This window comes from Taeniopygia guttata, chromosome 1 (assembly GCF_048771995.1).
Source record: "Taeniopygia guttata chromosome 1, bTaeGut7.mat, whole genome shotgun sequence".
NCBI lineage: Eukaryota > Metazoa > Chordata > Aves > Passeriformes > Estrildidae > Taeniopygia > Taeniopygia guttata.
Window position 1 is genome coordinate 49,821,335 of NC_133024.1, and position 23,406 is coordinate 49,844,740.

At 35.1% G+C, this 23,406-nt stretch overlaps 1 protein-coding gene across 7 annotated transcripts in view; it reads left to right on the forward strand.

Moving 5' to 3' along the window:
- DACH1 (dachshund family transcription factor 1) overlaps positions 1-22,145 on the forward strand; it is a 352,745-nt gene extending 330,600 nt beyond the window's left edge. For all 7 annotated transcript variants that reach the window (XM_030271485.4, XM_030271469.4, XM_030271474.4 and 4 more), the window contains one exon: positions 19,359-22,145. Coding sequence is in view for 5 of the 7 variants with exons in the window: in XM_030271469.4 (XP_030127329.4) it covers positions 19,359-19,396 (38 nt within the window). In the remaining 2 variants the exon portion in view is untranslated. The remainder of the gene's footprint in view (positions 1-19,358) is intronic.
- The last annotated feature ends 1,261 nt before the right edge of the window (positions 22,146-23,406 follow it).

Here is a 23,406-nt window from a genome sequence, read left to right on the forward strand (position 1 = left end):
TCAAAACCACTAAGAAGATGTAACATTTAATTAAATCTGTACCATCAAATGCAAATCTGTCCACAGGTATGTTATGGCAACAGTCATGTTTTATATGAAAACATACTTTAATGCGTTTCTTCTAAGAGGTAAACTGATATCTTGCCAGCAGTGGGGCAAGAGTATTCATTAAATCTTTTGTTGTGATCATCCCTACCTATGTCCCCTACAATAGCATTGAAATTACTGTCCCATTCATGACCAAGTAAACCAAAGTTATTGAAGGAATGTAATCAAATGATGTCACTTTCCTTAAAACTTTACACAAATATTGAGGGGAGATGATGGCTATGAGATGTTAGTGACTGTACTGGTAAGTGCTTTTGATTTATATTGGAAGTCATATATGTCTATGAACCTGTATTCTCATCACATTATGGATTCAGGCAGCATTCCTGATCTCAGTCTTTCTGTTGGACTCATCTGCAAGTCTGGGCTTCAAACCTAAAGGGCTGTAGTGAGTTCATCTTGTAAGTATTGCATGAGGGTCTCCTTAACTGTGGACGATGCTTATTTGGAAGTATCACTCCAATTTGAAGCATTTTGATAACGAGTAATGCACAAGGTGAAGGGTAAGGTAAAACCTTTCAAGTACTGTGTTTCTACTTGTTAAAAGGGAAGAGCCAGTGAAGGGAGTAGAAGAGAGTGACAATTCAAAGAAGCGGACTAAGAAAATATTTTTGCCATACAAATTTGTTTATACAACTGAGACAGAAACTTTAGTAGGTGAGATATAAGGAGAAACAGCATGTGAATTTATAGCTAGAAAGTGGGATAGGAAAATGAGGGGCAGAGACTTTTTATGAGAATAAATTTAGACACTGTTGTAATGAAGAGTCAGAAGTTACAAACAAACAGGATACCTTGATTTTGAACTTTACTGGCAGACAAGATTAAAAGAGTAGTTCATAGTGACTAAGAGCAGTAGTAGTGGGGAAGATGAGGAGGAATCTGAAGGGGTGAATGATTAACAGCTCTGTTTTCTCAAACTAAGATTGTCAGAGCAGCGACACATGCACACAGAGGATCAGAAAAGCAGACTGAGGTTTTATGTCAGACAGAAGGGAACAGAACTGGAGTACAAAGGGCCATGTCAATTGTCAGCATGGGTATAGTGACTGAATTTCAGTTCATGGATTTGACTTCTCACATGCAAAGTATGGAGAGAGCGACAATGTGAGGAAGCCCTCAGAAATTATAACAGAAAGTTGAGGAATAAGCAAAAGATGTCACACTGAGAAAGAAGTTAGCAGTGTGGAGGGAGAATAAGATCCCAGCAAAGGGTGAACAGTATTTGAATGCCAAAAGTTTTTTAGGAAATGCTAGTCTAGAATCTGCCAGATATGATATGAGTTGTTAGTTCTAATATTTGTTTGTATAGAAGTCATTAACAGACACATTCAGAAAAAGTTCCAAAAAATCAGCTGACGGGCAACAGAATTAATGGACAAGGAAGAAGGCACTTCCCAGCATTTTGCAAGAATCGTGTTGTATTCGACCCGTTCTTTGCAAATTAGGAACATGGACATACTATATCCATGTTGTTAACCAATAGGTAGCTATAGGAAGGTTTCATAGATTTTAATTTTTATCAGTAAAGTCCCTAAAGACATTAGGATTCTTGTAATGAATTATTACAGTGTGAGTTCTAGAAATTTTAATGGCTAATTTTGCTAAACCTCTGTGGTAGTTGCACTTAAGGATTTTGTTAATTGTGGCAATCGGCCTTCAAAAAATGTTAACACGTGGCCACATCTTTCTCTCCTTGTATTTAAAGATAAAAAAATCTCTATTTCTGTCAGATGGTATAGATTTTCCACCTAACTGAAAGAAGAAATAAATTATATCAAGTCATTGCACTTGAACATCTGATTCTAGATAACAGGTGTGTAGAGAAAAACTTTCAAAGGGAGGTACCTTCAGTTGCAACGTGGCAAACCTGCAGGGGAGGGAGAAAATATTTTAAAGGGGCCACATAGTCTTCCATTACCTTTAATCCTACAACAAGCTAAGAAATACAGAGTGTAAGTGAGCAGATGTTCTTAATATCCTTCTAGCAGCCTGTTTTTGTAAAGAGTGCCAGCTAGTGATTTTCACTGCTTGTAGAAAACCTTCAGCTTTGTATTGGGGTGAGTGTTAAGCAGAGAAGTGAAAATCCCCCTCTATATACTTTGCAAAATGTGTGTGTGTATATTCATGTTATGGAGAAAGGAAATTATGTTATCGGATTTGGAGTGGATATCGTAACTATTTTGTTAGAGCAACCTTTTTACTAAAGGAGCTTAAGCTGCAGAAAAACCACATTATTCCTTGGGTATTGCATGTAATAAAATATTATTTAAATGAAATATATTGAAATAAAAGTGTCAATTTAGGAACTTGAGTGTATTGTTGTGAAAAGCCTAGTCAGTTATGTTTATAGCTTCATCTTTTCACAGAAAGAAGTGTAGAGATTCCTCATGCTTTATGCAAGTACAGTAGGTTTTAGATAACAGGATCAGGTCTACAATTTGCCTTTCTTTAAACCTACAATAAAAAATGAAAATAAATACCACCACCACACAAACTACAAAGGTGAAAAAATGCTGTATGTTGCATTTTCCTACCTCCTGTGGCTAGGGACAGAATGCAGACATGCCACAATAATGTTTTTTATTTCTACTGTTCAAACCATATTAATGAGAACATCATTTTGGAGAACTAATTATTTCTATTTGTCTTGTGTCACACTTTCTAATTCCCCTATATTAGCACAGCCAAAGCAAATTAATTGCTTTTCCAGCAGTTGAACCCTGTCCAAGAATGAGCTCACATTCCCTTCCAGTTCTGCAGTTTCTAGGAGTGCATTGTGTCAAAAATTTCTCTTGATACTAAACATAGCCCAGAGAATATCTTTGCAGATTTCTGTTGCTGCTCACTTGATGAAATTTATAAGTTTAAGTGACCCACTAGGAAAGATAAAGTTCTTAGCTGCAAGATTATACATCAAAACAGTTAAAGTGAAATTAAAATTAAATGAATGAATCTCACTGAAGCAAAAAAAGCAGTAATTAATGGTTCCCTTAATTGTCTTCATAAAATATTTGCATGGGTCTAATTTGCATAATTTGCATGTATTAATTAATCTTTCAAAGGAATTTTGTGCTGAGAGAAGCCAAAAAATCTCTTTGTTTTATTTAACATCTAATGAAATATTTATCTTCGTTAATGAACTTCTCATCTTCATTAAAATAAAAATTGCACAAGTTTGTATGTTTTAAATGTTTTTATAATTGAAGTATACAAAAAAAAATCTCTTCAGACCTACAGTATCTGAAAAACAAACACATTATTGCACATTCTGTGTCATTTTGACTACAGCAACATTTAAATTTGGAGAAACCCTATTCTCTCTACCAAAAGTTTTCAAGGGTTTTTAAATTATTTCAATTTTATCTTAATAGATGATAATTTTATTCTTTATATTTTACAAATAGAGATGACAAAGTAAACATTTTGATATTTTTTATTATTGTCAACCTGTACTACAGGTTGACAATAGAACGTTTATGCAGAGAAAAAGACTAGCATCATAGGCTAGAGTTTAAAATACGGCAGGAGTTTGTACACGATGTTAGTTTATACTCTACAAGACTAACAGCTGAGGAAAAAATAAAACAGTTTGTGAGTTACTAACTGGCATTTAATGATCAAACTTGGAGTAGGACTGATGAATGTAAGTTACAAAGGACTGTCCTAGCTGTGGTGATCAGCAACTTGAGCCAGTATCCAAAACAGCCAGACATGCAGAATGAGAATATGCAGTGGATAAAAAAAAATCATCAGTATTGAAGTTTTGTGCAAAATCTGAATATAGCACTGCAAGGAGATTAAAAGAAATTATGAGCTATTTCTGTAAAAGAACAAGTATAAGAGGACAATGATTGGGTGTTTTGGGAAAAAGGTGAAGGCTATTACTTAAAACAAGGGCCACCTAAAATCCCAAAGTAATCTGTCAGCTACTTAATATTGCTGGAAATAGAGTCTGTGGACAAAGACAAAGTATAGTTAAAATAGTGTTTAAACAGAATGGTAAAACTGTGCATAGTAAGACAGGTGAAAAGGAGTTTCCTTTACCTCAAGGATGAGTACAACATAATTTGAATAATGAAAATATACTTGAAATAAGGAAATGATTGGTGGTATAATTTACGAGAAATTATATTTGCACAGTAAAACAGCACAATGGGATTTTTACTCATTTTCAATATGCTGCATTTGCTTAAATCCTTGAAAAAGTTTATAAACACATTAATGTGTTTGCATTCATTTTAGATATGCAATACCTGAGAAAGCAGGGCCTGCAGAGACCAAAAAGTAGGTGCTCCTTAAGAGTTCTTTAGAATTTAATAAACAGGATGTTTAAGCTATCAAGATGGTATATAGAGTCATACATTCTTTACTACATTATCCTATAATTTTTTCAACTGATAAGATATAGTGGGACTTTGCTGATGCCATAATGGAAGTATAGATATTGCTCTGTGTTCTGAAGGTGTGGAATAGCTGCTGAGGCAATGTAATTATCTATAAAATACCCAAACAGTATCAGTGGGAGGGATATGTTCCACTTCACACATTTGTGGGGTAGATGTCTTTATCTGAGCTATTTGGCTGGACTCCTGTTAAAGTCAAGGAAGACTAATAGACACATCTCTCCCTTTGAAGAAAATGAATCACAACTTCCAAGTTTCATCATTGATTGTAAAAGGAGTCTTCTAAACCAGCTCAAATGCAGCTATGTACAGTGCAGGTGTCTGAAGTTAATGTGATGCATTTCATGTGTTATGTATTTTCCTTTTTGCTTGCCTCACAATTCCAGCATCAGTTGTGACAGTAATCACACTAGAGCAGCTGCATTTCAGTCACTTCTTGTAACTACTGATGTTAAAAACGGGTAATTTTGCATCAGTTCTGGAAAAATATCCAAGCTTGACAATTCCTTTTCTGTTTCATATAACTCTGAACAGTTTTGAAAGTTGCATAAATCATGACTCTCAAATGTAGAAAAGAAAATTTGAATTCTGCATTAGTACTGAAGTTGTGCTGCATTTGTTTCATTTGGATGCTACCACCCAAGGCACAAGGCATGAAACGAGTCAGAAAAGCATTCTGAAAACTCTGAAATAAGAACAAAAGCAGCCATAAATTGTGAGATAGAAAAAAAGATAGATGAGGTGCCAAGAAAAGGAGGTAGATATAAGTATCACAGAACTCTAGAAGGGAAAATAGTATATTACTCATACAGTTTCATTATATTACTGTAATTTGATTACTATATCATTACTGATTAGTAATGGACAACTAGTTAATGTTTTGCCTTTTAAATGTAGTTATGCTTGTAAACAAGACACGGGCTGGAATTAACTTGTTGTAGCATAGAAGTCTTCAATGTGGGCATCTACATCACCCTTAACCCTCACTGGATATAGAGATTTCTGTATCTATATAGATGTAGAAACATCTATAGTAGAGTTCATCCCATTACAGATAATAATTAGAGTACCCCAGCATAGACTGCTACAAACAAATTTAGTAAGCTCAGTAGTATTCCAGAAAAGCTGAATTCAGTTTCTGGAGGTGAGAAAGCAATTTCTTTGGTGGCTGTTGTTGTTTGTAGTGTATGGAGTTTTTTGGTTTTTTTGGGTTTTTTTTTCCATACAATAAATCCATTTTTATAGCAAAGGTTGTAATTATACTCCAAGATTGTCTAATTGCAAAGAAATGATGCAGCATTTGACACAGTCACAACAACTGTATGCTAATTAGTCACTATTTTGCCCATTTTACATTTTTCAGCAAAGAATTGAGTGGATAATATTGATTTTAGAATTAAAATTGTACCATTAGTTGGGGTGGCTTATATGCTTTACATCTGATGTTTTGCTCTTGAATGGCAAAGGAATACCTCATTTGGCATGCTTCAGGGCATTTTTAACCAATGCCTTAAGCCACAACCAAGTTTTTATGCATAAAGAAAGAAATAATATCTACTGATATCTTGATGGCAGCACCGATGCTTTGGTGTCACACAAGGGTGTTGTGAAACTTAATTAATATTTGTAAACTATTCTGGATCTTGGATGAAAGGCACAGTAGAAGTTCAGTTATGTTATTAACTTCTGCTTTTATATTTTCTTTGGTGATGGATCAGAGTCCTAAGCATTAAAAAGTGGCAAAGAGAGGAGATACAGCAATTTACAACTATCAGCTAATTATAGTTAGTTTGAAATCTTGTAGAGGGAAATAGCTGGAGAAATATTTTACGGGATTTAACAAACTAATACTTGATAGCTGAAATTTTGTGTAAATGTATATTACCTGAATCATCATATGAGAAAAAAATTAATTAAAATTGACTTAAGTAAAATTGACTTAATTGAATTAAGTAAAATTGACTTACCTCAATTTTTCTGCATTAGATCAGAAATGGTATATTGCTGAATGACAGGATTTTGGTGTAGTACAGGACTGTCTCTCCTTTATAATCTTAAGATAACTGAAGAGTCAGAAATCCTGTTAAGGAGAATGAAAGTTCAACATTCACTTAAAATATTCAAGAGGCAAAAAAGCAGTTAGACTTAAAATGTAACTAAAACTGTACTGTGAGATTTTAGCAGGCAGGCAGCCCTTTGTGCAGTGTTAAGAGTTAAGAAGGCAATCATCTTCCTAAAATATCACTCCAACTTAATTGCTCTATTTCATCAGTTGAAGAAAAAAAGATAATCTTGCCATCAGGAAAACTATATTGACTTTAACTAGCTGAGGGGCTGATGGGTTAATTTAAAAGTGGCCAAAGATTTTAGGTTTTGTCCTTTCCATCTTTGACAGTAATATTTAAAAAGAGGCATTTTTATATCCTTGAGAAATAGGAAATATTTATAATAATTTATTTTAACATAAACAAAATTTTATATGTCTGTAATACTCATATAAATTTCATTTTGTAAACCAGAAAAGCAAGCAATTGCTATGTTAAGTCTCCCGTAATTCTAAAAATAGTGTTTTCTTGCAGTGCTTGTTTTTTATATTGATATGATTAAGAATAAAACAAAACAATTTCGCCTCTGTGTAATTCAAGAATTTAGCTTTCTCATGGATTTGATGTGGAATTTGACCCATCTCTAATAGTATCTCAAGTACCTATGAAATTAAAAAAGAAAGTCAACTAAGAAAAGGAAGTTGAAAGGAAGTGAAACTAAAATTAACACATTTGGAAGGACTACTTAGCCAGCATCACATTCCATCTAAGCTAAAATTTGCTGTCAGCATATATCTATAATAAGTATTTTTCCAGTGAACTGCCAGCTGGCTTGTAAAGAGGAAAAGATATTCTATAGAATAGACTTCTAGCTTTAAAAGGAAATATTTTGCTTTTGCTCATTGTAGGGTTCCGTAACACCTGAAGGACATCCTGGGAGACAGCAGCATATATAATGATAATGTGATGTCATTTTGTTTTTCCTAGTTGAGAAACACAAAGTGTGTACCAGTAATGGTAAAAACATTTTTTCTATTATATTCTTGTCAGCCTTATTTTTTAAAAGTGATGCAGCCTCTAATAGCTTAGGAAAAGCAGCAATAGCATAATAGTGTGTTTTGTCATGGATGTTAGAAAGGATGGATCACAATGTGCTACAGCTGGCCTTGAAAACAAAGTGTTATGAAGGCAGGACCAAAAAATTTACAGTGCTGCTTTATGTGCATGAAATTAGAATATGGATTTTTAAAAATATACAATGCTGTATTAGATAATTTAAGTTCTGACTTGTTTATTTTTTCTATGTGTTGATTCTGCAGATTTTGCCTGTGACAAACTGTCGGTGCAACCACTGCATTAAAAGACATGTATTTTTCATGATATTGTTTCATACTGCAATATGCTGGCTACAACTCCTTTCAAGTAATCAAGTTATATTGAATAAAAACATAAAATAAAAAGCAGCAATAATTTGCTTTCATTTTTAGCTTTATACTCTGACTCAAAGATATACACTCTTAGCCATTGGAGAGAGAACAGTATCTTTGCACATTGCTAAACTGGACATAAAATACTGTGGCTGGATCAGGCTCCTTGGCTTCACTGAAAATACTGGAAGCATCATAAAAGTAGTACACTGACTGGAGGATCAGTTCTATTCTCAACCTTGCCATCAAATTTGTTGTGACAATCACAGTCACTTTCGCTGCAATAACTATGCCATCCAATGCAATCTGGTTCCCAATGCTAAAATATTGAAAGGCTCATACACTATTAAAACATACAAATATCAGTTTTATTCCAGTTGCAAATGGGCAATAGTTTCAGAGCTTGATCCTAAACATTCAGTGCACAGAAAATTCCTCATTTTATGTTTCCCTCTAGGTTTTTTTAACATTCTTGCAAAACCATTGACTTCTTAGTTTTTGCAGCTAAAATTAACTTTATAGCCAAATATATTTTACCAGGCCAGATATTCAGTAAATATATTCAGGATATAGTCAGTTTTTGCCTCTTTTTCTACTAAAGTAGCATAGCATTACAGATAGTACTAGATGGGCTTTAAAATCTGCATTTTCGGGCTCTCATGTCAATAATATATTTGTAAAAATAATTTAAATACATGCATCATCCTGGAAGACCACTCAGAGCTGAGTTCCTGCAAAAGAGTTGGTTTGTGTCTCTTACTATTATTTAATGTATATCCAAGGAATGATCAGTTGCTCTTCTATCATAAGCAAATCAATTATTTTTATGTGCATATTGTGGACTGTGTTTCTTGTCTTATACTAGTAGCCTGTTCTCAAATTATTCCAGTCTAAGTTCACCTTGAGCATGGGTAACCAAAATCTTAAACGCTGTTCCAGGGAATGTCCTGCAAATGCCTTGTACAATGCCATTAGTGTGTTGCTATCGACAAGAAACACTGTAAGTGGAAAGCTGGGGGAGATGGGTAGAGGGTGGGGAGATGGATGGGCAAGAGTAAAACCAACCAGGAAGTAACATTTTTAATTTCCTCTGTCTTGAGAAAATCACACTTTGAAGCAAGAAAATTTTACACTTCAGATAGTTTGCACAGCTCATTGCTTCTGGCTGCAAGGTAGTCACTTGATCCCAAAGTCATTGGTAAGACTGCTCTGTGGTTTAATTTAGCCATTCTCTTTTCTCTTGCTTACTTTTTGATGATGAACCATGGTGTTAAGTTCTCTCTGGGAAAGCATGCTGCTTCCATATGGTCTGGGATTTCTGTAGTGGGGTGCATCCAGGACACAGTCTGTCATGACATGCTGTTTTTTCTGAGGAATCTTTACTGGCAAAGACACAGAGTGGTGCCAAATTCAAACCACCTGCCCTAAGGCTAATTGAGTTTTTCCTGGGAGAGTAGAATAATCATTTTGAAGTACCTATCTGAAATTATGTTACCACTGAGAGGAAATAGGGAAGATTGGCTTGTCACTGCAGTACTTAAATGCATCTATGAAGATGTATTCAAGATGGAAGTTTGCAGTTAGTTAGGGGAACTAGTTTGAATTCTGAATTGAAAAGCAACCTACCTGGGCTAGCATTAGCACTTGCCACAGAAGCAGAGTCCTCTCATAATATATAATGCTGGTAGTTTTCATTCTGGAAAAGAACAAAATTATTTTGTTAAGTAGTGCTTCATAGCTAACTACTGGGTTAGACCCCGTTTACATGTTTCAGCTCAAAGTCTTCCTCAGAATTAACATGAGCTGTTTTTATTTTCAATTTGGTAGTTTTGCCACCCATGCTAAACCCTGGGAACTGCATTAAGACCTATGTCTATTTCTGTGTGCTGGAAGGATTATGTGTGACTTTTTCATAGCTCATTTCCTAGGACATGACTTTTGGTTTGGTTTCTGCTGCCTTGGCTCTTGCTCTGGAGCTGAATGGCACCGCTTGGTGCCATAAACTTGCTTTCATACAAAATACCTAAAAGCAGCAAGGTTATGTTACGTATGTTTTGACATCCCATGCATCCCTAATAGATTTTCCATAAGCTTGCTGCTGTGCAATCTATCTATTTTAACGGCCTCATTCCTTGTTCTGCATGTGACTATTTCTTCATGTTTTGCATTGGGCAGTTACTCTGTTTTAGCACTCAGATGAGAAGAATGGCTGTATATTAAAGTGGGGTGCTAATGTGATACTGATATTAAGAAAGGGTTCCCCGTATTCAAGAATTATGTATGTAGACTAATAGAGCTTTCTTTAAGTGGCCTCTATTTTCCAGCAAACTTTGCAGCAGTTCAAATGGCATCTCCATTAAATACTCTTGTATTAATTGTGTTACTTGGGCAACATGAAATTCAAATTACTTGTTTAGAAAATATGTGGCTGGAAGAAAAGGGTGAATTCTGTGAACCAGAAGAGGTGTTCTGCACAGGAGTAGGTATTAGATCTAAGTCTTGTGTTTTGAAAAGTAATGGAGGTAAAGCTCTAGAAAAGATAATACCATAGAAAAACTCATCTTCATAAATTATTTGTATCGTCTGAAAGAAATTAAAATCACACTGTCTGTTGATGGAGAGTACTAAATATGGCCACAGCTATTCCTAGCAAAATTATCATGACCCATGTTACTTTTCCAGAATTGTAGAAAAGATCTTTATTATTCATATTTTATTATAGGATCTATAGTTGTATACACCTGTATCCTGCCTACTGTATCAGCTTCTAGCTGAGTGATGGAAAGGATTTGCGTGCATTTCTGTTTTGCATGTATATGAAGGGTAGTTTTAAAGAAATACAGACTTACATGTACTTTTGCATAGATACTTTCAGTTATTCAGCAAAAACTGCTGAAAGCTCCAACAAACAGTGATCTCCTATATTTTGTTCCAATTTCATTTTATGACCACTTTTGCTCTCCAGAAAGTGAAAGTAATTATTTTTTAAGTCTGTTTGAAGCTTAACTGTATGATTGATATCTTGTATGTAAGATTACTTTGATGATGATATTTAATGTAAAAAAAGTGATCATTCCTATTATAGGCACTAAAAAAGTAGGCAAAATGGAGAGAAGTGAAAGAAGACTGATCAGACTAAAGAGAGGAATAGTAAATTCTGTTTCCATCTGGACCTAACACAAAAAAAAACCCCAAAATCAAACAAAGGCAGAAAGTACCAGGCAGAATCTGCATTCCAATATTCAATTCTTTTTCAATTTTATGTTATCAGATACAAGGTTGCTTGCTTGATACTAAAAAAAGTTAGTTTATGTTTCTGGAGATACAGTAACCAATAAAGCACACCTTTTTGTAGAACTTAAAACTGTTTTATGCAGGACAGATTGTTCAGCACCAAAATTATCCACACTGTGATACAAACAGCACTGAACACAATGAGCTGTGGAAGCTCACAGGCTGATTGTATTTAGCTGTGACTTCATCCTTTAATAACTTTTCCACATGATTCTTCAGTTGAAAGGGTTTTGTTCTGTTTTGTGTCAGTTGTTGTTTATCATTACTATTTTTTTTTTTACTAACATGAAGTGAAACAGTACAATGCCTTAGTGACTCAGGTTCAGTGCTTTTAAGTAATCAGTTCTGTTACCGTTTTTTGGATATAGCTTCTTGTGTTTATACAAAAAGGGTTGCTAAGTTCGTGAAGCAACAAGAAAATACAGTGTGATTTTTAAAAAATATCTATTTTTTCAAACAATTTCTCACCTTACTAGTTCAGTTTTTTCAGTCCTAAAATGGCCAGTTTTATGCATAGTATATGATCTTTAAATAATAAAGGTGACATATTCAGGTATGACAGGTATTCAGGTATTAGTATGTCTTCCCTGCTTTGTTAGTTTGCTAAAGACCAGATTGCTGACCTTTAGCTTACTCCCACAGTGACATGGGAGTAATGGAAATATATATTAATGATTAAAACACATGGTAAAATATCTGAGAGAAGATAGTTCAATATTCAAAAATAACTGTGAAGAAAGGTATTTAGATGCTCTTTTTTACACATCCATGGTTTAGTTTTAGGTCTTAAATTAGAATTAAAATCTCCTACATATAAGTTGCTGATTTAAAAAGAAACACATGGACATCTCAGTTTCCTGAATATTTGCACTGAGTATTAACACAAATATATTTGTACATGAATGTTAAGTAGAGAAATGAAAGGTGTATGATTAATAACAATATGCAAATTTGAAACTAATTTATTGGTGTTACACAAAGGGCAAACTGGGATAGTGTTTGGCCAAATATGTTTACATACTTCATATTTGCATGCGTTTAATGAACATGCAGTGTGAAATCACCCATCTTTGCATACAAACTGGATGGGCACTTTTTTAAAAGAACAAATGGCTTGAATTTCAAAGCCTCAATGGTTGAGCCAGCTTTCCTGCATCTCCTGTACTCTGCTATGGAAGATGGCAGTGGATCCATCCATGTTCCCCAATACATTATCTACTTGTGCTGCCAGTAACAATATCTGCTCAGTATATATCCCTCCATCTCTCCTTTTCAGTATTGAGTTGTAAAACCTCAGAGTTCTAATTAGCTCTAGACACTAGGATGAATTATTTCCCCTGAAAATGTACTGTTTTACAATTTATTAGGAATACTATGAAAAGTTATGTTCAGTTGATTCCATGACTGAATTTTACAAATGCTGAGCTTTTTGTCTCACACACTGTGCAAACTGAAAAGGACTGAAATTCATCATAAATTATGTTCCCATGATTAAAACGTTAGACTCCCATTTTTATCTTCCATCTCCAGTGGAAAATAAAACCTCTTGTATCTCAATTTGGAATGAAATATATGAAGAGTATACAATAGTTGTTTCCTCTAAGTTTTTTTAAAGAAGGGTTACAACTTGACTAAGATCTCTCCTATCTGCCACAGTATGCTTCTTTTATTTTGACTTCCCTTTGCTGTCTTATCAAATACCACATGAATCATTACCATTTGTTTGCCATCCCTTTCTTTTTGTTTTGTTTCTCTTTGAATGATCAAAACTTCAGCTTGAATGAATGGCTGGAAGTACACTGTGATTCACATTTGCCCCATCTTATTAAAACAAATAAACCAACCAGTTATATAATTTTAATGTGCTTGAGCTGGGGCATGCAGATGCTTTTATCAACTCTGGGCTGAAGAGGTTGTGTGCATTCGAGCATGCACGTACAACTGTTCTTTGAAAGGGACAAACCTCATTAAGATTACAGGTGCCTGGAAATAACTTCTGAGAAAATAGCTACCATTTTCAATAAAGCTACTTCCTAACAGGAAATGCAATTTATTATGTTACTAAGCTCAAATGAGCATCTTTGCTTTGATTTAGATATAAGTAGCCCCATTTAAGGTCAAAATATTTTATTTCTTTCAAGCTGAAGTTAGCAGTTTTTTAATAGTTGAAGGGTCTGGCAACAGTATACTCAATTCCAGTATGAAGCATCTGCTGCCTGTAGGAGCACATGGGCTAGTCCTGGGGATTTTGTGTTGCAAAATGTGGTTTTAGAAGAGGACCCTAAAGTTAGATCAGCTCAGTCACCAGCCATAGAGGTGGGGTTCAAATGAACTTTTATGAGTGAAGAACCTTTTATTTCCATTAAATACATATGCATATATAGGGGTTTTTTTGGTTGCTGTTGTTGAATTTTTTTATTTGTGCTAATATCGTCCTTAGAGGATTCAGCTAACGCTGCTATTACCTTCCTAAAGACAAGAAAAGAGACTGAGGAACCATCAGTACATGAAATCTCTGTTACTTAAAATGAAAAGGAAAAGAAATAGAAGTTTGAAAGAGAGAACAGAAAAACAGGGAAAAAAAAGCCTCACAAACTAAAATAACAGAAAATTTCAGAGCCATATTTGGGAATAAAGTTTCTGTCTTCACAAAAAGAGACATCAACCTTTGTTCTTTGAAAGTACAAAAATATTAATAGATACACTATTCAAATACCCTTAAGATCCATTCTGAGTGAAAATTTGCTTCTATCACTGGCCTGCGCCAGTGATCTTTGACAAAAATATGTTAACTGAAGTTAGGACTTCTAGCAACTGAAACTGTGGCTACTTTGATGTAAAGGTCATCAGATCATGGACTGGGATTTACTGTTCTAAAGCTCACAAATTACAATTAAAAAAAAAAGTATAAAAAAGTTATTGAGAACTTGACATCCCAACTTTCCAAAGCTCACACTGAGATTTTATATCTTGTCATTTACTTTCTGAGCTAGTGAAAGGAAAATCCCTACCCATGACAGGAGTGTGGTCCTTGATGATCTTTAAGATCCATTTCAAGCCAAACCATTCTGTGATTTTCCTTCTCACAACATATTTTGTCCTTTTCTTTTCTTAACCTGGACTCTGGGGGTTTCTTTCTTATCAGCTCTCTGTGTCAAGCTGCTGTATCTTTCTGTCTGTTTGGTTGCTTGGTTGGTTGTTTTCAGCTCCGAACTCTAGAAAACACTATTCCTTTTCAAAAGGAGAATTTAGCTCAGTAGGTTTTTGGAAGATAGCAATTGACTGAACTCAGATGTGACAGCCCACCTTGGACATTGATTTGTAGATTTTCATAAATTAAACACTGCAGTATTGTAGTAATGATGATCACTGTTACTACACTTATTTTTAAAGCAACTCGAGAATATGATTTTTTGGGACTTGCACTCAGTGGCAGAAATGCCCACATTACCATCTAATGGACGACTTATTTAGTTTGCAGCTGAAGACAAAACCTAGCATTTCATTTTTATCAGTTTACAAGGTTGCATATTAATAGTAATATATGAGTGGGTTTGTGTTTTTACCTCTGAAAATACTAGGCCCATAGAGATACTGCACGCTGCCCACAGAACTCTAAAGTGAATCATTACCCAGATGACATCTCTGTGGGAATGCATTTCAAGACATATGATTTGTTTCAGCATTGCAAACTTTTATGTCAGTCCCATTTGTTTGTTTTTTGTAACATTTGTGACCTTTTAACTATTTGGGCATGTTCATTCAAAAGCCTCAAAATGAATCTTAATTAAAAAGAGTTGATCTAAAAAAATACTCCCTCACTCTGGGTAGAATTTCTGTCATATCAATCCACAGACAAAAACAAATGATGTTTAGGAGTAGTGGCATTTTCAGTTTGAGTTACTAGCATGAGCTTGTGTGATCTTGCTGAACACTGCCATTTGCAAAAGAGCAATTAAAACAGATGACAATCTGCTAATCACACACAGTTCTATTTAGAAATTTAGCAGTATTTTCCCAGTTTGTGTTTTTGCTTGACTTCCTAAGAGTAAAAGTAAGTTTTATGTACTTATATTGTATATAACAGTATGTAAATTTGGGAAACTTCACCACAGACCAACAATTTTCAGTAAGCTAAAAATATGCCCCAGTGTAGTAAACATCCTTAGTGTGTGTGTCTGTGTGAGTGTTTGTATGCATATGTTTGTGTGGCTAAAATATTACATATTTGTTTTACATAAAATCATTTTTATGCTGATAGAAAAATTCTGCATTTGTTAACAGAAGAAAGTAATGCAACAGGCCTGCGTAGCTGATAAGTTAAAGCTGATTGGGAGGCAGAAGGCACAGGCATGCTCAGGATATAGGATTTGGAAGTAGTGGCATTTTCACATTGGTTTACAAAGGATGAGCTGGCTTGATTTGCTGATCACTTTCATGATTTGTAGGTTTTGTCTGAGATTTTAACCTTGAAATCATTACAGGCCTATCAGTGGTAATACTACACTTGTATTCAGAGCTCTGGCTACACCTAGAGGCAAAGTGATTCTGGTGGCTTTGACAACAACACTGAGAAGTTCCTGTCATTTGGAAAGAACCTCAGAACATTAAGAATAGGGAGAGAAATGGATGGGAACAAAGTAATAGGAGTCACCAATGGAAAGAGACAGCAGACAAATATAGGGGTTGTATTTGGTCACCACTTTGTGATGCAAGGTCATTGTTCCTCTGCTGATCTGTGAGTATTTCGTAACACAGTTTGAAATCTTTGAATTTCTGAAGCTCACTTTTTACCTGTTGCTCATTCTTCATGAGTGGCTACATGAACTTCTCAGCCACAGTGCTATGGCCGCTTCCCTGAGGAGCCTGTTACAATTCCAAATCACCCTCTGGGTGAAGAACTTTTTTCTGATATCCAACCTGAGCCTCCCCTGACTTGACTTTATGCTGTTTACTCAAGTCCTGTCACTGGTCATGAGAGTGAAGAGATCAGCTTCTACCCCTCCACTTTCCCATGTGAGGAAATTGAAGACTGCAACAAGGTCTCCCTTCAGTCTTCTCCAGGCTGAACACGCCAAATGACCTCAGCAGTTCCTCATACAGCTTCCCCTCCAGACTCTTCACCATCTTCACTGCTCTCCTTTGGATGCTCTCAAATAGTTAAATGTCTTTTCACTTTGTGGCACCCCAAACTGCCCCCAGCACTCGAAGTGAGGCTGCCCCAGTGTAGGGCAGAGCAGGACAATCCCCTCCCTTGCCTGGCTGGCAATGCTGTGCCTGATGCACCCCAGGGCTGGCCCTCCTGGCTGCCAGGGCACTGCTGACTCATGTTCAACTTGCCATTGACTAGGACCTCCAGGTCCCTTTCCATGGGACTGTTCTCCAGCCTATTCATTCTCTAGTCCATGCACACCACTAGGATTTCTCCATTCCAGGTGCTGAGTCCAGCACTTGCCCTTGTTAAACTTCGTATGGTTTGATTGCTCACCTCTCTCAGTTGTCAAGGTCTTTCTGCCCTCAAGACAGTCGACTCCTCCCAATTTATTGTCATTGACAAACTTAGTTTTCTCTCAAGTTCTGTGGCTAAGCTGTTAATGAAGATATTGAAGACAACTTATGTATCCTCTTACTTTGTAAGGAAGGTGCTTTGTAGAGCTGCCCTTTTCTATTCTTATTCATTTTCTGTGGCTATAGAATACAGGATCTGATAGTGTCGTCTTTTAAAAGTGAAAAACCTCCTATTGATTTAACTGCCAGGTTGGATACTTAAACAGTGTAAAATAGAGCTGACTCTTGAAACTTTACTGCTGTTTATCTTTTGTTGGCTGCTACAAGGATTCTGCTTCCTGCAGCTGTATTTTTAATTGAGAATTAGTTTTAATACATATTTTATTTTAAAAGGTAAATGGAGACCTAGTATAATAAAATAAGTTACTGACTGCAGGTTATCAGAATGTTAAGGTGTGGGAATTATACATAGCACTCATTAGCAAGTGTACATTCAGGATAGCCAAAGTGCTGGTATATATGCAGAGTAATACTCGTACAGAGGTATCTAGACAGCTTTAGTGCTATAAATGTTTATTGTGTTTATTCAGTATGTTTGGGAGAGCTATATGTAAATGTAGCCAGTAGTAGCACTAGCTAACCTGTACTTAACGCAGGTTTTCTTTGGAGATGGTTTTCCAGGCCTTCAGTTTTACTAAGCTCCATTTCAGGGCCTCATTCTTTCTCTCCTGAATTCCCATAAGCATTTTGGTTGGTTTTCCTACATCAGATAATAATATAAAAGTCTTTAAGTTAAGGCCTTACTCAATTCCTTTTTATTTCTCTTCAGTGCAAAAAAAGACCATAAAGATCAAAGAGAATGGAAAAGGTTCTGAGAGGGAGCACTTTTATGTAGTGGGAAAGTTATTGTGTACTCAGGAAAAAAAAAAAAAAAAAAGAAAAAAGAAAAAAATAAGCTAGGAACTAAAATAGAAGGGAAAGGAGGCAGAAAAATGTAAGAAAAATGTAAAGATGGGGAGAAAGTAGCAAATGGGCAATATACCCCAGAACCTCACAAAAGAAAACTAGTGGTGGAAAAAGAAAAACAGAGACGTTAGATAAGAATCATTGCAGCAGGGTGATTCTACAGCCTCCCACTTCTCCCAGCAGTTCTGATAGAACTGAAAAGGGTTGTGCAGAAGGTTTTACAGCTGTGTGGTGTGTACTTTTGTCTGCTTTCAAGTTAACTTTTCTTTCTCTCAACAACTACAGTAAGTTAATGGAGGTGATGCCACATCTTTCAAAGGATAACCAAACTTTTCAAAAATTTCAGCATTCATTTGTACAGGTTCATCTCACGCAATTGCTTCATTGTATATATCATTTTTTACTATATATCAAATAAAAAAAATTCTACAGACTGATGTAAAATAAAAATGTTAGACTAAGAAAATCAAAACAGAAACAAATCCTTCTGAAATCTTAGAAATATTTACTGAATTAACTTAGATTCAAGTAAGTTCATGCAAACTTTAATAGCCGAGATACAGCTTGTATTTGCAAATGCTTATGTTCTAAAATATGTCATGTTTAGTAATTGTGCACTGGGGAGGATTAATTGCTTCATAATGTGCTTTATTCACATGGGGACAACACTTTCTACCCTACAGGTCACAAAGCTAAGAAACTTTTCTGTCTGTGTTCTGTTTTTTTAAGAAAGAGTCATTATGTTGTTATCAAAATAGGTGTATATAAGGTGTTCATGTCCCAGGTGAAGAAAAAATTGCTTTTTTACTTTAAAATTAGGTGAAAATATGTTGTGCCAGTATGTTCCCTTCAAATTTTTCTAGATCAACAATTACTGGCTGCCTTAGCTTAGTGTTTCCCATGTTCCCTCACATATCTCACCTAGATATATGCTCCTCACTTGGGTGGAAAAAATGTTGTGAGAAACGTGCTTACATCTTTAACATAGTAATTGTTTAGTTAATCTCATTTATGGGGGGAAGGAGGCTATACTTCACTGATACCGTTTAAATATCCTATACTGGGTTCTATATAAATAGCTACAAATGTGCACAATGGTTACATTACATGGTATATTTAACAACACAGCTAAATCAGAAAGTGTGAGCTATGTGTTTAGTATTGGGATACTAACAATTGCATGCAAGAAGATTTTTTTTGCTCTGCAACCATGAAGGAAATAATTGCTGTTCAGCACTATTCAGTTACTTTTGCATATCAGTAAAAACACATGCACAGAGGCTCCACCTACATTCCAAGTGCCCTAGCACTGATACGAGTCCAGCATATATTAAAGCTTCAGAAGTTGTTACATTTTTCACAACTTGCAAAGTGAGTGTAATTTTCAACAGAGTTTATTTGACCACTGACTGATGAAATTACTAAGGTGACATTCAGGTTTTATGATTTTCTTTTATTTTGGGCAAAAAGTACCATAGGGGACATTTTACAGATTTGTTGCATGACTACTTCCGTTGAGGTTTTAAATCATGTGGGGTTTTTCCTCTCTTTGGTTCATTGAAGATATAAATATATAAAGCAAATGTTTCTCTTTCATATTTTAGATGGAAGACTTTATTTGAAAACTACTGTCATGTATTGAATTTTTCCTGCTGAAAATACGTGTGCTACGGTAAAGAACGTTGCAGTAAGACATTGGCTCATAAGGAGTTCTATGGAAACGAAACGTTTTCAAACCAACTTCCTCAATTTCATTTATCAATGTTCTTCAAAAATGTAAAGAATTCTGCAAGAGTGTCCTCTTTGGTTATCTCCTGTGGCTCAACCTGGAGATCTAGAGAATGTTTGTAAATGTACAGTAGCACTGTTCTCACAGCAAAAATCTGCGTCTCTGCGCCGGACTATTGTATCCAAAATTACAGGCGGTCAGAACAAGGCTGAGTATTCCCTTTTTCAAGGAATGCAGACTTTCTCCTCCTCTGATGATTCTATATTTGAGCACATCCAATGATCCTTCCAGCAGTGTCCAAGTACACTTACAGACTCTTATACCATGCCGAAACCAGCAAGACAGCTCAGAAATTCAGAAATGAACTTGTAGAGGGCATAAGAGGATTCTTATTTAAAAAAAAAAAAAAAAAAAAAAAAAAGGAAAAAAAAGGTAAAATAAGAAAAAATTGATACATTCAGTTTTCAAACAATGATCGTGGGTTTTTCTTCTAAAGAGATTTTTTCCACATGCTTTCCAAGAGACCAACACATATATGTTAGACAACATTAAGTGAAATGGAATTTTGTGTAAGTGAAAAGAAATGCTGAATGTAAACAAACTGTTTTACCATTCACAAAGTCTCTTTTCCTAAAATAAAATTTAAAAAAATTAAAAAGAAGAATAGTTTCTCATTGTAAACTGGCAGGGGTTTATGAAATAAAAGACTTTGATTCTTATCAAAATGTTGGTCACATGTACAGTATATTACACAAATCACACAAGGAAGGTATTATGTATGCAGTAGAAATCTAGAGTTTAGGAAATGAAACTTTTAGATAATATTGTTTTGTCACCCTGTTGGTCAGAAAGACACCTTTCTAGTTTTAACGCATGCAGGCATGTAAATATTTGTCCTGGAGTCACAGTATTACTGAATGAGATCTTAAGCATCTGGTAACAAGTCAGAATTCTGTATCAGCCACTTTTATTTGTATATTAAGCCCTGGTTAGTGCCCTGACTAGTGCACTTCTAAGAATGGACTGTGGCTGAGCAGCAAGTCAAAATGCCAGAAATATTTTTATATGTTAATGTCATATTACGTCAATGTTGCTAAAAAAAGAAAACCTAACAAACACTTGATGTATCAGTCCAATTCCACGTAGAACTGAGTGATACAGTTGAAGTCTATTGTCCCTCCCACCTTGTCTTAGGGATGGATGGTTATGTGTTACTTTCACTGTCTTTATGAAAGCTACAATATGTGTTTTCACCTTTGTGCTGATAACTGGAAGTAAGCTGCAAAACACTGCTTATTACATTACTAAAAATTATGTTCTTTGCTTTGCATACTTTTGGGTTACCCCTTTAAAGACTGATTTTGTGAATCAGTGCTATTACTGTAAGTTTTGTGATTATGCTTTCTTCATCTAATGTTTTATGCATATAAAATATTATTTATTACATGGAAACATATCAAAACCTTAAATGTCTAAGATGCCTAACTTAAAGCAAATATTTCTTTAAAAGTAGTTCTGATTGGATATTAATATTATTTTGTCCAAAAAACAAATCTAATGTTTTGTAAACTCTAGCACTGAGCTTCTATAGTTTGTAGGTCTTCCTCGCAATACTGGTACACATTTATTTTGTGCAGTTCATATTTACTCCACCACAATCCTTTTTTAACAATAGAAAGATGTATATACACGTTCACATCACAGTAATTTTTTTAAAGAAATATTGAGCAATATTTTTCATTAAATATTGTTGTCTAACCCTTTGTAGTGATATTGTTTTCTAACCATGATTATTTCATTATTGTCATAGTTGCTTAAACACACATGGGATTCTGTACTCCAGTGTTTTCATATGCAGTCTTTAAAGGGTTAACAGCTGTAAAGTTAGATGGACTTGTGGCAAGCTTTTGAATCATTCATATCTGAAAGAGAATTAAAAGCCTACAACTGAAATATGTACTAGCATTTGCCATTGCTCTGCTCCTTGCATAGAGTCACCTGTAAGTAGGTTTAGTAGTTTTACAGTATATTCTTTCAAGACCTTTGGGAATGCCTCAGTGTTTGGCTTGGTACATGAACAGAAGTGTTAAGGATTAAAGGGGAACCAATTTATGAGCTGGACGTTTAGAAAGAATCTTGCTAAAAACTGTGTAAATATTACAGACCATGAGATTTTACCGTAAGTTGAAGTTTTTGCCCCTCTTTAGTTTTACAGGTTTTGGGTTCCTATTTTGGTTTTTGATTTTGATTTTTTTTTTTTTTTTGGCCTAGATTATGAAGAAAAGTTGTCCTCATGTTATTGTTTATATGCTTTTTTAATCTTAAAGATATTAATGTCTAGTTGTTCTATATTATAACCATATTTGCGCTCTATGCAAGCCCTTGGAACAGAACATACTCATCTTCATGTAGGACCTATGAAAATTGTCTATTTTTATCTATATATTTAAAGTTTTCTAAAAATGAAAAAAGGTTATTACGAATTTTGTTGTACAAAATCTGTACAAAAATCTGTTTTTACATCATAATGCAAGAATTGGAAATTTTTCTATGGTAGCCTAGTTATTTGAGCCTGGTTTCAATGTGAGAACCACGTTTACTGTTATTGTATTTAATTTTCTTTTCTTTTCAACAATCTGCTAATAAAACTGTCTGAAATCTCCCTGCGACTTTATTTACAGTTCATCTTTATTAAATTTTCTGAAATGTATAACATCAGAGGAATATTTACTTTCTAATGGGAGGCATCTAAAAACAACATAAGTCAGCTCTTTGTAATGTGAGGCGAACATTGCTGAATGATTTTATTTAACATGCAACTGCTTCTATCTCTAATATGAATTACTGTGGTGAAAAACATCATAAAAGCACACTCTGTGGTTATTGTTTAACAAGCATATTTTCCATTTTTTTTTCTTGCCAGCTAAGCAAACTGCCCCCATCTACATGATTTATTTATGTACATTTCTCAGTTTATGAAGCTGTTATTTGTACCTTTTTCCTTTATATTATGATATTCCCATGATTCTTATTCCACAAAGCTTTGTGCTGAACAATGTAAAGTGGACACATTGATGGAACAAAACAATATTATTCTTCTAACTACAAAAATGCAGGGGTAATCCTGTTGGTTTTGTCTCAAATCTCTTTCACTTGATAAAATGTGGTTAGAAACATATTTTTTTTAAACAAACCTCAAGTATTTAAGCATTTAAACAGGCATTTAGAGAAAGAAATAATTCTGGCTTAGCATATCTTTAGGTGGCATAGTAAGAAAAAAGAAGGGTGCTTTTTTTCAAGGTCAAGATTGTTATTTAGAGCAAATTTGGAACTACATTGGTTTTGCTTACAGAAAATTCAAAAGTCACAGAGGCATGACTGATTTTGAGTGTTGCACCTTATTGTCCTGCCTTGCCTGGTCATGGCTTGCCTTCTCTTCCCATCCTTTCTCTTCCCTTCCTTTCGGAACCATACCTACATGAATGCTTCTGCTTTTATTAGGGGCAGACCTGTTTGGGACAGCAGAAGAGGTTAGCTTTCTTGGATAAGTCCATTTCACTATTCCTGGAAGGCCTGGGGACTGCAGGTATGAGGCTGACAGGCTTCCTGGTTTCCAGCAGCTTGCAGTTGCTGGCTGGCTGATTGGGAGTTTGGTTATCTGTATGTAGGGCAATCACAATCTCCTTCTGCCTGCATTAAAATATCCTGCATGTCTGAATTAGTAAGGATCCCAGATACACTGTAGCCAGCTCTCCTGCTATAAACTCTGGCACAGCTAAAGCAGGGTAAAAAGTAAACTCATTAATCTCAGTCCGGCTCATGCTGAAACCCAAATTATCTCTACAGTAACAGACTAGAAACCTACCTCTGTGTTTTTAAGCATCCCAGGAAATAGTCTCTTTCAGCAGAATGGGACTGTACTC